The 21063-nt window shown below is 47.3% G+C and overlaps 1 protein-coding gene across 7 annotated transcripts in view; it reads right to left on the reverse strand.

Moving 5' to 3' along the window:
* Positions 1 to 21063, reverse strand: part of HCN4 (hyperpolarization activated cyclic nucleotide gated potassium channel 4) — a 166116-nt gene that overhangs the window by 106577 nt on the left and 38476 nt on the right. For all 7 annotated transcript variants that reach the window (XM_039493361.1, XM_039493366.1, XM_039493363.1 and 4 more), the window contains one exon: positions 14803 to 15226. In XM_039493361.1, coding sequence (XP_039349295.1) covers positions 14803 to 15226 — 424 coding nt within the window. The remainder of the gene's footprint in view (positions 1 to 14802; positions 15227 to 21063) is intronic.

The raw sequence follows: 21063 nt of genomic DNA on the forward strand, positions 1-21063 counted from the left end.
GACTGGGCTGTGCTGAGACAAAGCAAATCAAGGGGAATTAATACTTGGCAGTTTGCTGTGCAAAGCCAAAAAAAACCAAACACAGCTGCTGCGTCTTAAATGCTCTCTACCCCTCCAGGGACCCTGGGAGGAACAGGCCTATCAGCTGCTTTACGAGCTATTATCCTCACTGTTTCCTCACAATGTTTACAAGGAGGCATCCTTGCTGCTTGTTTGATTGCTTGTCACCACCAATGCTGAGAGAGGTTTTCTCTGAGCCACCTGCTGTAGGATTCCCTGCCTCTCCACCACGGGGACGGAGATGAGTCTACCAGACCCTGAGCCAGGGAAGGCTCCCAACCTCTCCCTGACAGAGACTGAGCAGGACCCTGACCCATGCTCATGGAGAAGAGTCTCTTGGCCTCTCCCTGCTGGGGATGGAGAAGACTCTGGCTTATCGCCTCAGTGTTGGGCAGAGTTCAGAAGAGGGGGGTTTCTCACCCCCACCCCCACCCCTGAGATCAGTGTCAGCACTGGCTCCTCCCCCACCTTCAGGCTCTTGCCATGTCAGCTGTTTTCCAACAGCTCTAAAACCTGCCCTTCCTTCTCCATCCCCTGGTCCTCACTCACCTTGACAGCTGCCATCTCTGCCTCCTTGCATCCTAGCCCTGCTCTCACCAGCTACTAGGATGACTTCCACGCCTGCCACTCCAACTGGGCCTGCCCCTTTGTTAGGAATCCTTTGCTGGCTTCCTCTGTCTCTGAACTCCTGGGACCCAGTTCATCACTGGTGCCAAACCTGGGATTTCAGCAGAGCCACCAGAGGAGTGAATCTAGCTTCTCAGCCTCCCTTTGATGGCTCTGTGCAAACCCCCATTACCTACCCCTTCTGCCCTTGTTTCATCCTTCACTCCCTGTGCACCTCCACAGCCTCTCTCCCAACCGATCCCTTTATTGCCTGCCCCATTGCTTACTTCACGCCTTCTCTCATGATGCCCCACTGCTCAGAACAACCTCCCACTCCCCTCTCACACCAATCTCTCTGCTTTCACAACATAGCTGCCCTGGTTAGGCCTATCCGTAAAGCGTAGACTCTCTGGGGTAGGGGAATGATACAGGCAGCTCATCACACTGAACACATCCAGCAAGAGCATGGTCTTCATAGTGAAGGTAACTATCCATTGGAACAATTGACCAAGGATCAGGGTGGATTCTCCATCACTAGCACTATTTAAATCCAGATGGGACGTTTTTCTAAACAGTCAGCTCTGGTTCCAACGGGGATTGTTTAGGGGCAGGTCTCTGGTCTGTGCTGCACAGAAAGTCAGACTAGATCAGGGGTTCCCAAACTTGGTTTGCAGCTTGTTCAGGGTAAGCCCCTGGTGGGCCGTGAGATGCTTTGCTTACCTGAGCGTCCGTAGGTACGGCCGCTCGCAGCTCCCAGTGGCTGGGAATGGCGAACCGCAGCCACTGGGAGCTGCGAGCAGCCGTACCTGCGGACACTCAGGCAAACAAAGAGTCTCGCGGCTCACCAGAGGCTTACCCTGAACAAGCCATGAACCAAGTTTGGGAACCCCTGGACTAGATGATCACAGTGGACCCTTCTAGCCCTGAAATTGTTGACTATCATTGTTACCAGCCCATCACTCCTTTCCAAAACCACTCTGCCTATCTCCTTCCTGTGTCACTGTCACTGTTGTAATTACTGCCCCTTAGGGGACAGTGGCCATGAAGTTTGGTGACACAATCATGTTCCAGGATCTTGAGCTAATGAGTCTCTCCATGGTCAGCAAAGTAAATAAATCAAGGAAGAGGAGGTAAAAGACCCCACTGGATGGTGCTTCTGCAGGTTTGCAATACAATGTGGGGCCACAGGAGACAATAAGTGTGGAACAGAGGGATAGATAAGCCTTAGCTTAGCCTAGGACTGTCTTTCTAGAGTGGGGAGATAAGAGGTGCATGGCTGGCCAAAGAGCGACACAGGGATAATTGTATTTTGAAATAGTATCTGAGCTGGATTGCTCAGAATGCAGATCAGGACAGATCCTGGTCCTCTAGCTCCAAGGTGCTTTGCAAACATTAGCTATCTTAAACCTCTCAAGCCCCACATGAAGTAGTTCAGCTATTGTTAACTCTGTTCTACTGATAGGGAAACTGAGGTCTTGACATTCATGGACCGATGTATGAACTCAGAAGTTCCTGTGTTCATTCCAGGCCTCCCTCTATTTTCATTCCTTTCACCAACAGGCAGATTTCCTCTGGTCAGTTCTGATTTCTGGCTTTTCCCATAAACATGGGAGGAGACCTTCCTGGAGAAAATGGTGATGATCCATTTACCTGCAGTTCAGCAGGTGGCCATTTGCTATTGTGCTCTGCAGGGTAGATCTTTGCCATTTTCCACTGTCCAAACAAACAAAACCTCATTTTTTCCTTTTAGAAAATGAAGCATTTTGCCCTTGACCAGCCTGACAATTTCATGGAAATCTGCAAGTCACATCAGCTGTGGAGACCAGCAAGGTGGGAGCCAATAGCTCTGAAGAGTGACCCAGCTTGGGATCTGTATTAAGCAGACAACCTGCTGCCATTGTCCATCCTGCAGATGCTGCCGAGCATTCAGCAGCACAAATGCTGAGTCATGCATTGTGACTCTCACTGCCTCAAGAGGAGTTTGGGCTGCCATGCTGTCTGGGATTTTTGTGCACTAGCCAGTGATGTGCTGCCAATGCATGAAATAAGGGGCTACCACAAAACTTTGCCAGGAACATGGGATAAACCCTAGGGCACTGCAGTGAGGAGGGACAGAATCTGGGCAACCCAGTCACTTGTTTTTGTATTTAAACAAAAATTGCTTTCTTGGCTGGAAGAGAATCAAAGAAAGAGGTGGGTGGCAGCATGGACCCAACTGGCTCTTTGGAAGGCTTATCCTTTGTTCCCGACACTGTGCAGAGCATATGGAGAATACAGCCCAGAGTTTGGCATGTGTCATCTGATGAAGGGGTGGATGGGGGTGGGTGGGAGGTAACTTTGGGGTTTCTTCTCCCAGCAAGTGTTTTGAAAATCCCCAACCCTTAGTGCACCCTGTTCCATTCCACACACTTCATGGGGATTGCAACAATCACCAGGGAGAAGCTATCCATGGCAGGGATGGCTTAGCAATATCCAGAGAGGGGATGACTCCTCCAGAGGCAAGGAAATTCCCTCAAGCACCCTCTCCAGTTTGGTGGCAGAATTTTAGCCCGGGGATCCCAAAGAGCCCTCTCCAGCAGCTGCATGCAGTTTGCTTTGGCTGTGTTTCTAACTGAAAGAAGGAGGAGGATTGCTGCTAGGATACTAATGCCCCTCTTCGTGGTGGGAGATGCTGCTGTAGTGCAGAGAAGGTCCAAGCTTCTGTCTGGAAGCTCTGCTGCTGGAGCTCCAGGTAAGGGAGCCTCCTTGAGGTCTCAGAATCCCCAATGGCCTGATGATTAACTCCATTAACAACGGAATTGGCCTCTCTCTTGATTAAGTGATGGTGGATTGAAACGAGAAAGGCTTTTGGATTTCTGTTGTAAATGCACTGTCAGGCCTCACCCCCACGCTGGACATTCAAAGCCCCAGTTGCCAAAAGGATCATGGAGAACGGCCCCAGCCTTTCCTTCTGCCCTCACATTATTCCTTTTAGCTCAGAGCCGGGGGGAGGGAGGGCGGGGGGAGTACGCTTGGGTTGACATGGAAGAGGGAGCTGAGAAAATTCATCTTTCTGAGAGAAGCAGAAGTAAAATGTCAACTTGCAGCCCGGAAAAAGTTACACATTGATTTCTACTTCATATAAATGAGGTTAAGTTGAATGCATTAAGCTGGTAAACTGGATAATTGCATGTCCTGAAACTGTCTTCACCACAGCTCTTTCCACAGCTGCACTTAGAAAATAACTTCATTAGTATGGCTCTCACTCATCAACCCTTCACACTACTCCGTGTCACATCAGATGCAAAGCCGGCACCCCCTGGGGTGATTTTCCCCCTTTAACTAATGGAAAGGGGCCATTTGGCTCTCCCTGTCACGTCTGCATATTGGTGCTGAGAAAGAAGTGGTTAAAAAATAAATGTGCTCAGGGCTGGAGCTTTCTATCCTCTCTCTCCCCCACCCCCCCACAGGGTGTGCTGTGGAGACAGCACCCCACCGTGGCTGTTCAGAACTTCCAGGAGTGACGTGGGAATTGCTTTGGGCAAAAGATGGCTTGGGAGCACTCTGGAAGACAAGCACCCACAAAGTTTCTTCATCCTCTAAGCCATCTGCACAAGGTCAAGGGAGGAGGGGCAGCTGGTGCTTTCCTGAGTGGGGAACCCAACTAATGTACCCAGCAGTGCTCCACAGCCCCATGGGGGACTGACCAGGCCTCAGCCCTTATGTGTGCAGAGAAATGGTTAGCAATGCTGCTGGGCATGCTGCCCAACCAATTGCCCCCTGAGCCATCCCTGCAGGTAGGAGGATTCCTGGTCCCTCAGCTCAACTGACACCCCCCATCCCCTACCCCCCATTGCATCTCGTACTTGAAAAGGCAGCTCTTGCCCTTAAGGGAGCTCCCTTGCATGACAGTACCCACAGTGCCCTTCCAGCTCACAACTACTCCATGGCCATGCTAGTATCTCAGGTCTGGGGACAAGCAAAAAATGTCAGCAAGGCCTGGGTGTACTCAGCCTTCTTCACTACACAGTGGGCGCGAGCTGCAAGAGGTATGCAGCTGCTGTCTAGGTCTAGAGCCCCTGCAGTGATTCAGTGCATTCCACAGGCTACATTACACTCCTTCAAACCAGGAGACCTGGGGTTTCGTTCATTAACCCACTGCCCAACCCATCCTCTGTACCGGAATGCATGAAGGGGCCATGCATGTGCGCATTACTGTGGAGTCCATTTGGACAGCAGCTAGTGGTGGCTTGTACGCTGAAGGGTCCACCTGATCTCGTGCCTAGGTAGAACAGGGTTGAAGCACAGCATGCATGGCCACACGGTTCGAGGGCAGATGCCCCTTTGCTGAACATATGGCCTAAATCATCACAGTAGGTCATTTTTATTTTTCCTGCCCTGTTGAGTGATTCTTCTCTGTCCCGTTCCCATTCATTCCTCAGTGTCCTGTCTGCGGAAAGTAGGTACCCAGTTTTATATACTCTCTTAACCAATGTGGTTCCCTGCTGCTACACCCTACTATTACGGCCCCAAACCCCCTAGGCTCACACCTGCAACCAGCTGTGGGTGAGGTTCGGTTTCAGAGACAGCTCCTTTCCTGGGGTTGCTTTTTAACCATTTGGCCCTGTGAAATTGTCAGGCAGGTTCTCTGCCTCACTTGTGGGTCCAGCGTCCATCTCTCCCACCTGTCTCATTTGATAATAAAGCAGCAGAGAGGAAACTCTGCTCTCGCCAGCTGTCTCATTACGTTCTTTACCTGACATGACTACAATCCAGAGAGCCTTATTGGAAGTGGGTTCACTGTCGTTTTCTGAGGGCAGCAATTACACTGCTGCCCTTTGCTAAGGCTAAGGCAAAATGGATTTATCTGCTATGTGGTGCCAGGCACATCTGGCAGAAACACTTGGCACGTTTGGCTGAGCACGTCTCTCATGCTGCCCAAACACTATACCATGGATTGCAAGCGGAAAGACCAGGGCGGTGGGATCAACATCCCAGTTTCTAATGAAACCCTCAATCAAAAGGATCCCATTGGCAGCTGCTAATATATGTGCTGTACACATCATTTTAGGCAGCTTAGCCACAGAAGACGCAGCCCTGGCTAAGCAGAGGTCTGCACTGATCTTCTTTGGCAGGTTTGCTGTGACACATGGACTGCTTGAGATGGTTTGTCCCTTACGACAGTTTCCCAATGCCACTGAGAATGGAGACCTTCTAAACTGCCTAGCACAGGCCCATGTAGGTCTGAATCTCAGCAGCTTCCATGTATCTCAGCAGATACCCATCAGGCCTTGACCCTCTTGGTCCCTGTGCTCATTGGACTCTCTCCACATTAGTTACAGGGTTACCAGTGGCTCCTCAGCTGCTCATGCTGCTACACATGGGCTTAATCTGGAATTCAGAACACAAGACACAGCACTGGGGTGCTCCACCAATGCCCCATGTGGCAACATGATGGGTCTCAGTGTGACAAGAGCACCATGGGGCTATATCAGTACAGTAGGTGACTGGCCCATTACCAGCGTATGTAGCATCTATGGGAAGAGTTTATATCTAGGTCACCTGGCTCCCCCTTATTTACTGGCCTCTTATGAAACCACCATGGTTGGAATCCAAATCTCCCTGTGCTGGACTCAGGGCCGGCTCCAGGCATCAGCAAAGGAAGCAGGTGCTTGGGGCGGCCAATGGAAAGGGGTGGCATGTCCGGGTCTTCGGCAGCAATTCGGCGGTGGGTCCCTCACTTCCTCTCGGAGGGAAGGACCTGCCACCGAAGAATGAAGCGGCGCAGTAGAGCCGCCGCTGAAGTGCCGCCAATCACAGCTTTTTTTGCTTCGCCACTTGGGGCGGCAAAAAAGCTGGAGCCAGCCTTGGCTGGACTCCAGCACTCCTTCACCTGAGACACTGTGTTACCATGACACGGCAGCCTGGGGCTAGAATATAACCTAGCAGAAAACTCTACACAAAAATAACTGTCTGGAAAAAATGGCCACGACTGGGGAGGCATGGACTTCGAATGAGGAGCTGCTGCTGCTGGCTGGGAAATAGATCTGAGCTCTCCAAGAGGAGAGCAGCCTTATCACAGTGCCCAGAACGCACCGGGAAAGGAACGTCATATGGAGTAGACTAGAAGAGAGTCCTATGGATGGCAAAGTGACAGGCTACAGCAGCCTCTAGATAGCACCTGATTCTAGATAGATTTGATCATCCTGTCCTTAAATCACAGTGTGTTTGGTGCCAGTGAAAGGTGCCAGTGTGATAGCCCTGATGACTTGCAGGCCAGGCAGAGGCAGGACAAACTTCCCTGTACCCTCTTACCAACGTGCTTTCACCCTGCTCTAGAGAGACCACCCTCCAGGACTGAGAGGCTGCCTCTGAATGGGACCTGGGGACCAACGGGGCCAGCTGTGGTGATGACTTTGTAACAGACACGTGTCTGCTGAAAATTGATCAGAGATAAATAGTCAAACAGCCATAAGATGGCATATAATGTCCATTCACTACCAAGCTGGATCTGAACTAGTGACCTAGAGACAAATGGCTCTGCAGCCCCTGGAGCCATCCATTCTCTTTATCCTCCCATCTCATTGATAACAGAAACATTAAATATTGACAGAAAGCAAGTGTAAAACTGCTTTTCTCTTCTCTATCCCAACCTCCTCGACCTTTGCAGCCGCGCAGCTATTCAAATATTTGCCTTGCTCTTTATAATTCATTACAACCCATTTTTTTTTATGATATTCACTTTGAAATTGTGTATTTTCATTGCCCAGGTGGAAAGCTTAATTTGCACTACAGCTACATAACTTCCTGCTGAGGGCAACATCCAAGACCAGACCTCGTTAGCTTTATTCCTCTAACAAGGACTCTGCTTAGGTACAGATGTCAATCTCTAGCAGTCACAACGCATTAAGGAAGGTTGTGATGATGCGTAGGAGCAGAGGGGCACCCATTCCCCCCAAATGACACTTTGCTGCAAAAGGGGTCACGTTTACAAGGCAAACAGCAGGTCACCATGTACAGGGGTGAAATACTGCCCCACTGAAATCAGTTGGAGTTTGAATTAGTGGGGCCAGGATTTCCTCTGGAGGTAACACTTGCCAGGGCTCTTGGTCATTCTATGCAGTGGGAATGCAAGTTACTAGGGCTTCAGCAGGAATGCTAGAGGCTGCTCCAGTGGCATTAAACAAAAGCTTGATCGTGCCATTTAAAGAAATGCAGGGGTGTACAATTTGGAAGCCTACTGTCTAGACTCCCTCCAGTGGATCGGCTTTCGTTCAGAGATCTCAGAGAAGGTCCTGGGTCATGCTACAGACTTTCCAATGGGGGTTTGCCTTGACAGTGAACATTAGAGATTAACAATGCCCTGGAGGTCATTTTCAACACCTAGCAAACTGGGGCCCCCAAACAATGTTGGGACCTTGAGGATCTACTGTAGCACTATAATTTGACCCATCTTCTCCATCCCCAGTGCAGGACTGCACCCTGCACTACATTCTCTAGAGCAGCACTTCTCAGACTATGGGGCAGGCCTCCCATGGGAGGCATGGGAATCATAGAATCATGAATCATAGAAGATTAGGGTTGGAAGAGACCTCAGGAGGTCATCTAGGCCAAAGTCATCTGTATCAAGGGAGGTGCAAGCTGTGTGTTTATTTTTTAAGAACTCTGGCTGTCAGCCCTGGGTGGCTGGGGCTTGTGCAGAAGGGCCATGCACACCCAGGAGGTGGGGATAAAAGGAACAGCCAGAGCCCTGCCACCCAGGCTCGGGCTCGTCCCCCCACCAAGCCCTCACTGGAGGCAGCCCGAGCTCATGTTCTCCTTTCCACCCCCACCATTCCCACACCAGAAGGCAGCCTGGGCTCGGGCTCTCCTTACCCCCTGCAGTCTCTCACCGGGATGCTGTGGGCCTCTGGCTATCAGCCCAGAGTGGCATCACCAGTGCAGAAGTAAGGATGGCAATGGGGCACTAATCTGCTGTGAAAAGTGATATTAATGAATATCACTTTTCACATTAACCACCCTTATTTCTGTGCTGCTGCTGGGGCAGTGCTGCCTTCAGAGCTGGGTGCCCAGCCAGCAGCTACTGCTCTCCACTCTTATTCTTTCCTCACAAGCCGATCCCTCCTTTTAAGCATGTTTTTTGGGCTTCTCTGAAGTCCTCAAATGTGCCAATGTCTTTCTGGAACTGAGATACCCATAACATTAAGTTACAGACCCTGAGAACTGTATATTCTCCAGGCTAAACTTACACCCCTTACCAGTACTCAGCAGAGGCAGAGGACAAGATCAGCAACCTGTTTGATAGCACTGGATGGGGAAAGGTTTTTTGTTCCTAGGGAAAATACTTTTTTTAAAAGTTGTCATTTAAATTTTTCTTCAGAAGTTTTCATGTTTTTAATAAAAAAAATTCGAAAAATCCCAAACCTGAATTTTTTTTCCAGTTTTTGGTTTCCAAAAGCAAAAATCATTTTGTTTTTTTGACGAAAAAAAAAGTCCTACAGAAAAGTCCATCGTAATCAAAGCACCATTTTTTCTCCAAAACAAAAATTTAACCAGAGCTGCTGTTTTGCTGTTTAAAAACAGATTTCTCAAGAAGGAGATTCCACTGTTCTCCAGCTACACATTTAATTTCACTAAGGAAACAACGGCCTTGACCTCAAATGACCGACACATGGTACTACATACTAGTACTGAATGTTAGGGTAGGTGCCACTGGCAAAGCTCAGCAAATTAGATTTATTATTCAGTCAGTTTTGCCTCTTTCTCATTTCAAACTTTGTCTGAGCAAAGATTTTTATTGTATTTAACATTCAAAATCTGAACCACTCTTGCTTGTTTTGACTGGATGCACAGATCAGAGGTTGACCATAATGGTCCTGTCTGGTGGAATCAGAGGCATGTGGTCTTGTTTCTGTCCCCCGACCGGAGGAATTTAAGACAAGTTTTCTAGGGCAAATACTTGCATTTACGTGGTCAAAATCTGCTTTCCAAGAATATTCTCTCCTAGTTATTTAAAACTGGCTCTTTCCACAGTCATTCCTGCCAGGACGCTTGTTTGCAGGAATACTTTTAGAAAGCAAATACAAATGACTACGATGAACTGAATGAATTTACATTTTAGTTCAAGTGAACATTAGCAAAATCTTTGTTGAAGCCTTTGCCCTGCTCTAACCTCACAAGCCCACAGAGGAAGTCGGGGTTGTCTGTTCATCCGGTTCCTGAGCCCATGGCCCCTTCTAGCACCAACAGGAACGGATAAGTGGCTGGTTGTGTTGCTGCACTGCAGCCTTTGAGAAGGTTCTCCCCCACACTCACTGTGGGGCTGAATTCATGCAGTGCTTGTACAACTCCAACATGTGAGATGGGAACAAATGGGGGTGGGGGAGTAGAGTGAACTTGGGAAATGAACATCTTACAAGTTCTACCCCTTCAACTCTGAGAAAGAGCCGGGATAGAAAGCACGCACACATGTCCGTGTGTGTAGGGCCAGTAATTTAGAGCCCCTCTGCATTTAGTGGCAAGAGGAGCTGTGGATGGATGCCTGAACTCCCTACCCTCAGAAGGAACTTAAGTCTCAATATTAGGTGACTATTTTCCCCCCTGCAGCAGCAATTTCTCCCTCAGAAGGCAAGGCACAAGCTCCATGCAGGTGAATCAAACTGCTCTATCACAACACTGGGTTTCCACCCACAGAGTAGGACGCTTCACCCCTCCCCTCCTCGCCAGCTAGCCTTATCACACTCACACTGTCCTCCTAACTAGCCCATGCATACGAACTAACCCTGCCTCCTACTGACCCCTGCACAGTCTGTCTGGCTACTGTTCCCCACCCTCTCCTTAACTACTCTCCACACCCCTGCTCTGTGTGTAGGGGGCTGGCTAGCTAGAGAGACAGAATGAGGACAGTGGGGGTGGCTAGTAAACAAGGGAGAGTGACTGCATGTTAGCCTCTCCTCAGCCTGCCCATACATGCAGCCATTTCCCCATATCAGCTAGGCCCCAACCCAGACAGACCCTCACTTCCCTCTCGCCCCGCACATCGTTCTGTCTCTCTCTGGTCAGCTAGCCCTCCATCTCACGCCCTGCCCCCACAGCCAATCCAGTCTCACATGGCTCCCTGCTACAGCTGTACATTTCTGGCCTGCACAGTGAGGAGAGCTGCATGGGAACTTGTCATCTGAGACAGATCAGCTGTTGGCACTTCAGGGTAAGAGATGCGAGAACTGTCTGTGTGATTCCAGTGAGCAGGACAGACTAACCTTGCCCAAGGAGGAGGAGTAACAAGCCTCCCTAACACCTCACTGCTTTGTAGCATGTGACACCCCAACAAGGAGATCTCTCGCCACTCCACCCAAAACCAAGAAACCTTCCTACTGTTGGGTCATCCTCGAGAACCAGCTGTTTCAGCTCAGTCCTGTACCAAAGACAGGCCTGGGCTTGCACTGCTGAGCTCTGCATTGTAGTCCCCAGTGGCAATACATCGCCATCTGTCCCTTACACTTGCAGTGTAACACCTCGCTGGAGAGCCCGATCTCTGGAGTGTTCCAGAGAATCTGGAGATGTCATGCCAATGGTAGCCACACCTGTCTTAGTGTCGCTGGTAGCAAAGGTGCAATAAACCACATGTTGGTCATGTTATCAGACTCAAATTAGGGGCAGTTGCCCACTGTGAGATGGGAGGGTAGCAGGGGAAAAGTGTGCCTGATTAGCTCTTAATTGCTGATGTTTTAAACAAGTTCAGTACAAGAAGCAGCCAAATTATTTAACTCCTCTTGGACCAGCAGAACCATAGCACAGAAAGGAACAGATTCATGCTCCTTCAACACTACAAAGACTCCTAGGCTAGAGATAGTCAAACTACTCATGTCAAACAAACCCGATAGCTTTCTTTGACAGCTAACAAACCTTGTGGATAGGGGGAAGCAGTAGACGTGGTATATCTTGATGTTAGTAAAGCTTTTTATACCATCTCACATGACCTTCTCATAAACAAACTAGGAAATACAATCTAGATGGAGCTACTGTAAGGTGGGTGCATAATTGGTTCCCAGAGAGTAGTTATCACTGGTTCACAGTCATGCTGAAAGGGCATAACGAGTGGGGTCCCACAGGGATCTGTTCTGGGTCCAGTTCTGTTCAATATCTTAATCAATGATTTAGATAATGGCATAGACAGTACACTTATAAAGTGTGTGAACGATACCAAGCTGGGAGGATAGGATCATAATTCAAAATGATCTGGACAAACTGGAGAAATTGAATTTCATCCTATTTACTTCAGACCATAAGGACAAATGCAAAGTACTCCATCTAGGAAAGAACAATCAGTTGCACACATACAAAATGGGAAACGACTGCCTAGGAAGGAGTACTGCAGAAAGGGATCTGGGGGTCATAGTGGACCACAAACTAAATAGGAGTCAATAGTGTAACACTGTTTCAAAAAAGGCAAACATCATTCTGGGATGTATTAGCAGAAGTTTTATAAGCAAGACATGAGAAATAATTCTTCCACTCTACTCCATACTAATTAGGCCTCCACTGGAGTGTTGTGTCCAGTTCTGGGTGCCACATTTCAGGAAAGATGTGGACAAATTGAAGAAAGTCCAGAGAAAAGCAACAAAAATGATTAAAGGTCTAGAAAACATGACCTATGAGGGAAAACTGAAAAAATTGGGTTTGTTTAGTGTAGAAAAGAGAAAACTGAGAGGGGACATGAGAACAGTTTTCAAGTACATAAAAGGTTGTTACAAGGAGGAGGGTTAATTGTTCTGCTTAATCATTGATGATAGGACAAGAAGTAATGGGCTTAAATTGCAGCAAGGGAGGTTTAGGCTGGACATTAGGAAAAACTTCCTGTCAGGGTGGTCAAGCACTGGAATAAATTGCCTAGGGAGTTTGTGGAATCTCCATCATTGGAGATTTTTAAGAGCAGGTTAAATAAACACCTGTCAGGGATGGTCTAGATAATACTTAGTCCTGCCATGAGGCAGGGGACTGGACTAGATGACCTCTCAAGGTTCCCTTCCAGTCCTATGATTCTACTCATCGCAAATATTTGTGCCTGAATTAATCCTATCCAGAGTCATTTGTGAATGGACTGTGATCCTATCAGACATATTTATTCATCAGTATTAATGAATGGCTTTGGATAGACAATTTTCAGGCTATGGATTCGTTCGCTTCATCTACTCACAGTTCATTATTGTGTGTTTGGTCACCCAATTCACATGGTATTGTTTCTGTTCTCTGATTGGAACTAGGAGGCCTGGATTCTGTTTCCAGCTCTGCTTCTGACCTGCTGTGTGACCTGGGGAAAGCCACTCCCGCCCAACCCCCCATGCCTCTGCTTCTCTTCCCTACTTTCATCTGTCTTGTCTATTTACAAACTACTTGGGGTGACTGCCCCTCACTGTGTCCCCACACAGTGCCAAGCACAATGGGGCTCTGATCTTGATTGGGGACCTTTGGCACTACTCTAATACAAATTATTATTATTAAGAACACACAGATGAACCCCAGAGATTTCACAGTGACTGAGGACCCTCCCTTCTTAGCCATGCCACTATGTGGAGCAGGACAGGAAATGGCACAATTGCATAAAATCGGTGCTCCCAAAACTGGGGAACCCAGGACTAGCTGGGGTACAGAGAAGAGAAAAAATGCATGACACTTGACCAGCCTTTCCTCCACTGCAGATGTGCTCCTGAGACATGGGTATAAATATAGGGAGCTTCTTCCCTGCTCCTGTGGAGGGAGCAGGGGACTGGGAGGTGATCAGTTCTTAGGCCATAGCCAAGACAGGGGGCTCCAATCAAACCAACCTGGGAACCAGAGTATCAACATCCATACACTGGAATTTCCTTGCAGGGCCAGGGAGGTGCTGGGAGCTATCAGGCTGTGCCAGATTGTTACGTTTCTCCCCATCACCAAGCAGTGCCTGCTTGCCAGCAGATTGTCTGGCTTTCTTTTTCCCCTGAACATGGCGTTTGAGAATTTAGAAAAGCTGGCAGGTTATAAATACATCACCAAGCTGTTTACTCAAGAGATAAGCATGTAATGAATGTCCGTGTCTGTGCAGGCACCTGAAGAGAGGCTGATACCCCAGGTCAGTGTTTCTCAAATGCAGCCACCTGCAGATTTTTTTGCAGCCACGACAGCCTCTAAAGTATGGATGGAAATTGGGGGGCATTGTCCCCCCCAAAAATGTATATGTTTATAGTGTGGGGGGAAGACAATGTAAAGGTTCCACTGCCTCCCGAACAGCTTGAGTCACAGCCCACCCCTTTCCCTCAGTCTCCCCTCCCAGAAAACAGTGGCCTCTCCCTGCAGCACCCAGCTGTTGCTCCTGAATAGCTGTTACCAAGGGCAGTGAGATGCGCTGCTTTGCTGTTTGTGCTGGTGCCACCAGCAGGTATCGGTGCCCTGCATTCTGGGCAGCGCGTCTGGAGACACGAGGGACCAGTGTGTGGGGGGCCTGCAGCAGTTATCTGTGGAAGCAGCTGCAATGTTCGGTTGCTGGGGCACTCCTCTGATCAGCTTCCCCACTCCCGCCTAGCCAGGGCATGGAGAGTCTGGGACTCCGCAGGCAGCTGGTGAGTTCCCAACCCACCTTCCCCAGGGCAGGGTCTCACTGAAAGGCCACGGGAGATAGGGACAGAGATAGGTCGGAATTTGGATGTGTATCTGTGCATATTTATTTGTTTTTCCTAAAGTTAATTAAATATTTTAGGAAGGATTGTCAGAGCAGCCCCCAGCAAGAGATGGTGGCCAAACTCTGAGATTTGAGAGTGTCGTGAGAACCCCTGCCCTAGGTTATTTACCCGGTAGTGCTTTCTGGCTCTAAAATGGCTATCCATTTCTCCTTGAGGTTACTCTACAATCTCATCTGAAGTGCAGTGGGATAACCTGAATTTACTCTCATTTTAAACAGTGAAACATCATCCAACATGGCCCTTAAAGAGACAGTACACTCTAAAGCAATAGTGCCAAAATTTTGCCAGGTTAAGGGTCCTCCTGGCAACTTGCCAAGAGCCACATCTAGAACCCAAGTCTTCTCCCATTTACAGTGGTGTGAAGTGGGAAGAACTGCACTCCTGGTGTGAGGGGAAAGGGGCCTCAGGGCCCAAGTGCACATGAAACACAGCCTCTGCTCACCTCCTCCCATTGGTGGATGTAGCGGATGAGCCTGGAGAGCCTCAGCAGGCGCAAGAGGCTGAGGATTTTGGTGAAGCGCACAATGCGCAGAGCCCGGGCAGTCTTGTAAACCTCCGAATCGATACGGGTCTCCACGATCAGGAAGATGTAGTCCACAGGGATGGAGGAGATAAAATCCACCACGAACCAGCTCTTCAGGTACTTCATCTTAATTCGTTGGGGGTCAAGGATGATCTCGGTGTTATCCTCTACCACGATGCCGGTCCGGAAGTTGAGAACGAGGTCGATGAGGAAAAAGGTGTCTGAGACCACATTGAAAACGATCCACGGGGTGGTGTTCTCATCCTTGAAGAAAGTGATGCCCACAGGGATAATGATCAGGTTTCCCACCATCAGGAGCAGCATGGTCAGATCCCAGTAGAACCTATACAGTGAGACAGAGACAGGATATCAGCCAAAGGAGGGCCCCAGGGCAAGAGAGACCAAGTCATCTGCTTTAGAAAACTGTACTGTTATTAGCTTCCCCACCCCCTGCCCGCCTGTCAGAGGTACGTCTAGGGCACACCAGTGACCACTGTATTTAGGCACTTAATGTAAAGAGGGATATTAGGTTGCTGGCACGGTGGATCCTGATGGGGGTGTAGGGTACAATGGGGGTGTCCACTCCAAAACCCTGATCAGGGCTTTGGAATAACCCAAAAGACCAAGACATTTACATGGCTGACAAAAACAACCACCCTTCTAACAATAAACAAACACTAAAAAAAAAAAAAAAAAAAAAAAAAAAAAAAAAGCTAATGGGAGGGATAGCTCAGTGGTTTGAGCATTAGCCTGCTAAACCCAGGGTTGTGAGTTCAATCCTTGAGGGTGCCATTTAGGGAACTAGGGTAAAAATCTGGGGATTGGTCCTGCTTTGAGCAGGGTGTTGGACTAGATGACCTCCTGAGGTTCCTTCCAACCCTGATATTCTATGATTCTAAACCCTCTCACTGCAGGTGTCAGCTGACCTTTGGGAGTCAGAAGGAACGTAGTGCTTTGGGCAGGCTCTCTCAGAACTGCCCACTGCGGGTTTCTTGCACTTGCCCCTGAAGCAGTTGGTGCTGATCACACTCAGAAAGAGGACTCTGCACTAGATGGAGCCTGCTCTGATCCAGTGCAGTATCCCAAGAATTCAGCTTAGATTTCTCACTGCGCTTAGCGTGTGCAGAGACTGGATTTTGGGAGTTTAGACAGTGCTCCATGGATGCCCATGCAGTGCAGAAATGATCAATACAGCTCATAGTTGCGTGCCTGAAGATACGTATTTAATTGTAAAGTAACCAAGAGAAACATTTCACTGCTGTGCCCTCAAACAAGTCTCTGATACTCTGGTCTTTTCTTTATTGGTCAATCAATATTATCTGAAGGGCTCTCAGAAGAGCATTCTTTTTATTTTGGAAAGCACTGTGTGTCTGAGCATAATCCCTGATGTTATAAACCACTCGCTGTTTTTTAACCAGGTATTAGTATAATAGATAAGTGATCACATGATGCTGCTGCAGCAGCTAATCCAGAGTAAGACAGACAGAAAACCTTACTAGTTCTCAGACTTTGCTGAGGAGTCTCACAAATAACCTAGTAGCCTCACTCCAATCCTCAACAGAGGCTTAACTAGTGGAGACATCGACGGCCTCATCACCACCAAGGCCTGGTCTACACTAGGGTGGGGGGTCGAACTACGGTAGTTTGACTTCAGCTACGTGAATAGCGTAGCTGAAGTCAAACTACCTTAGTTCGAACTACTTACCTGTCCAGACGCCGCGGGATCGAAGTCCGCGGCTCCCCCATCGACTCTGCCACCGCCGTTCGCAGTGGTGGAGTTCCGGAGTCGACGGGAGCGCGTTCGGAGTTCGAACTATCGTGTCTAGATTAGACGCGATAATTAGAACTCCGAGAAGTCGAACGCTACGCGTCGACCCGGCAGGTAAGTATAGACCTACCCCAAGACAGCATTACTTCTACACAGTATACTACAGGGCATTTACTGCTATATTAAGAAGTATCATAAACAATTAAAATTAAAATGCGCATGTCAAAGTAAATGAACCAAGTGCACAGGGCAAACTGATCTATTGGCTTTGTTTACTTACTCACACAGTCACAAGATACTTTATTTATTATTCTTCATTTCCTGAGCACCTAGTATATTCTCTGCCATGTAGAGTACAAAGAGGAAGACAAGGTCACCATCCCAAAAGGCTTACAATAGAAGAGAGAAATTCCACTCCTATTTACACTGAGGCACATGTTTCTTGGCAAATTCGCTACACAGCCAAGATGGGTTTGCATCAACCACACCCAACTTTGGGATGCTCAGAATGTAGATCTAGGTAAGAATTTTACTCCTTGAGTCTATATCTTGGACTAGATTCTCAGCTGGTATAAAACAGCATAGCTCTAGCAAGTTCAATGGAGCTACATCAATTTGTGCAAGCTGGGGATCTGACCCCTCATCTTTATTTTGTTAAACTGTCAACAACCAACAACAAAAGACTTCTCTGTCTAGATCAATGAACACTGCACTCTCCAAACATAAGTATATTGTATAAGTGTAAGATATATTTACAGAGAAAGAGAGACACAGACAGACACAAAGTGGGGATTTTCAGAAGTATTCAGCATTGGCCTAAATCTGGTTCCACTGAAGCCCATGGTAATGGACTTCAGTGGGAGCAAAGTTAGGCCAACAGTGAGCACCTCTGAAAATCCCATCAGCTAATTTTATCTTGCTCTTTGATGCATAGGTGTTACCCTGCCAAATACCCAGTGCAACTGCCTACCTAGCATGCAAGCACAGTAGCTGATGTTAGAAACTAAGCAACAAAATGAGTCTATTGTGTGTCTAAGAGCACCATCATGCCATATCGCAATACATGCTAGTACTGAACAAATCTAAGCTGCAAACTTGTTTATTAAGGGTGATATGATGACACAGCTTCCCTATTCAAGTAATTTAGATAATCACGCAACAGCATGCAAGTCTTGAAGACATTGGTATATGTGTTCCCAAGAGAAATATCCTTTCAGCCATCTTTAATCTAACCATTGGAATACAGAAGGAGATGCACACACAGAAGAAGAGCATTATTCCTCCCCAAGTTTCAAAGGAAGCAGATGAAAGCTAAAGCAGCAGCCAGCTCTGCATACACATAAAGGTGACAGTCACTTTCTGCAGAGATCTTTTGATTTCTCTGCCTGCCTTTCTCAACATCAGCAGGTGATTTTAGGGTTCAGCAGAGAGTGAGAAACTGATGGCATTGGCTAACTAGTCAGTGTGGGTAGCAGGAAATTTCCCACACACAGGTTGAGCAATATACTTCAATCCTGATTTGCAGAACTCCCTCATATTCCAGTCCACTGTAAATTAATCCAGATACAGAGCTCTGCCAGCTCCCTGTGGTCCTGAATACTGCAGTCCCTGCTGCTCCAGTCCTAGTACCCCCTCCTAGCTCTGCCAACACGTCAGCCTTGACCTGATCAATGGCAGTGCCACGGACATTATAATGCTGAGTTTTGAGTTTTGCACACGCACAAACAGTGTTTTGTGAGGCGAACAAGCAGAGATTAAGTCATAACATTCATTTCCATGTGGTACTTAGAGCAGAGTTTCAGCCCAGATTTGGAGAAGTGAGTCAAGACAAATGCCATCAATTCCTCTTGTTCCTGGCATTTAGAAGGCATCACATATGGAATAGAGACGATGAGCATCTATATCCAATGCACTGACTACGCACTAATGGGTGCCCAAATGGTGAGCAAATACAACCTTTGGCCTCTATGAAGAAGAAAACAGAGGCTGAAAAGCATCAGGATTTTGGCCTAGACACCATTCCCACACTGCAAAAAGAGGTGCCTAGTGGAATTTGCTAACCAGAATTCCTAGAAGTTATAAATGCAACAGTAAGGAAGCCACAGCCCACATATATCTAGGTCAAATGCACCACACTTAGTGAAGGATCATTAATTTAGTGTCAATGGCTGCTCAGTGATCACAACACCTGGGGGGGGGGGGTCAAACATCTTCATGTCATTTTATATTTGCAGTAAGAAGCCTTTTTTTGCCCTTTCTAAGTTATTGACTGAGATGAATAAAAATGCATGTGACGTTTAGAAGGGCTAGTAGCAATTATTAATAACCATGCACTGCATTTCCCCAACACCTCCCAAGGATCCCAAAGCACTTCCCAAACAGTAACAAATTTAGCCTCATAACTCCCCTGAAAGGTGGGTAAGGATTATCACCTCCATTTTACAGATGAGGAACCGGAGACATGGTGAAGTTAAGGGATAGTCTAATGGTCACACAGCAAGTCTGTGGCACTGCAGAGAACAGAACTCAAACGACTCGCAGTCTTGTGCTGTGACCACTATATCTTAAACTTTTCCCATAGTGTGGACTACAACTTATAGAGAGATTGACTTATGGATGTTTCCCTTCCCATTTCCTGTCTTGCTGACCACAGCTCCCCTCCCATTTCCAAAAGCTTACAGAGAAAATTAACAGCAAGAATGCATGTGATTTATTTTAGCTGACTTAGTGCTGGTTTTCCTCTTGTTTTGAGCTGCTCAGTCACACTGTCTGACCAGCCAGTTCTAACATACTTGCTTTGAATACAATACGATCACACACCTTAGAACTGGAAATAAATAAATAAATAAAATCACACTGCAGCCTGCACCCTTAACTCTGATCAGCTAATCTGTAATTTAGTTACAACGTTCTATGGATATGCCTATGAAATAGGGTGGGCATGTGCATTTCAATCATATTTGTGTGAATTTCTGAATGGCAGTGGGTATTGCATAGCTGATCTGATTTTTTTAAAAGTCACAGTATAAATACCTAGCAGATGTTCGTTTGTGATTTTTGACCAGCGAGTCAAATCAGCTTTCTGTTCAATACCTAGTGCATGTTGTGTGGACGTGCTAGGATTGTAATTTTACAATAACTAACATTAAATTAAATATTGTAGTGTTGGAAGGACAAAGTTCAGAGTGCATGCTGCAGTGGGATTTTCAGTTTTTCGCTGTGTGCATTGAGAGGGAATAGTATTATGGAACAGAAAATGATTGTGTGTCAGAGGGGTATTAGTGTGTTAGTCTGGATCAATATCATGGATGGTATCAGTCTAATGTTTGGAGACTGATATTGTATTGGGCATGAATGCTGCCTTAACTTATGTTCTCCTGGATTTTTAAGTGTTTGCAGTTTCATAAGAAAAATATACTTAAGCAACAACAAGGAGGAAGAAATGCAAGCCAGAATAATGAAAGAACAAGTTAAAGAATAGTATGATAAGTTAAATGTATTCAAGTTGGCAGGGCCTGATGAAATTCACCTGAGGGTACATAAGGAACTAGCTGAAGCAATCTCAGATTATCTTTGAGAACTCAGAGCACAGGTGAGGTCCAGGAGGACTGCAGAAGGGCAAACATAGTGCCAGTTTTTAAAGAGGGGAGAAAAGGAGGACTCGGGGAATTACAGACCAGTCAGCCTAACTTCAGTTCCTGGAACAAATTATCAAACAATCAGTTTGTAACCACCAGAGGATAACAGGGTGATGAGTAATAGCCAACATGGAATTGTCGAGAACAAATCATGCCAAACCAACCTAATTTCCTTCTTTGAGAGGGTTACTGGCCCAGTGGATGGGGGGAAAGTAGTAGACATGCTATATCTTGATTTTAGTCAGGCTTTTGACACAGTCCCACATAACATAAGCAAACTAGGTAAATGTGGTCTAGATAAAATTACTATAAGGTAACCACACTTAGAGATAGGTTTCAGAGTAGCAGCCGTGTTAGTCTGTATCCGCAAAAAAAACAGGAGTACTTGTGGCACCTTAAAGACTAACAAATTTATTTTAGCATGAGCTTTCGTGAGCTGCAGTGAGCTGTAGCTCACGAAAGCTCATGCTAAAATAAATTTGTTAGTCTTTAAGGTGCCACAAGTACTCCTGTTTTTTTTTCCACACTTAGAGAGTAATCATCAATGGTTCACTGTCAGACTGGGAGGATGTATCTAGTGGGGTCTCTCAGGGTCTGTCTATGCTGCAGTTAAAAACCTGCAGCTGGCCTGTGCTAGCTGACTCCGGCGCCTGGGGCTTGGGCTAATGAGCTGTTTAACTATGGTGTAGACATTTGGGCTTGGTTGGAGCCCGAGCACTAGGACCTTGCAAGGTGGGAGAGTCCCAGAGCACAGGCTGCAGCCTGAGCTCAAAT

The sequence above is a fragment of the Mauremys reevesii genome, linkage group 10 (genome assembly GCF_016161935.1).
Source record: "Mauremys reevesii isolate NIE-2019 linkage group 10, ASM1616193v1, whole genome shotgun sequence".
In the NCBI taxonomy this organism is placed as follows: Eukaryota; Metazoa; Chordata; order Testudines; family Geoemydidae; genus Mauremys; species Mauremys reevesii.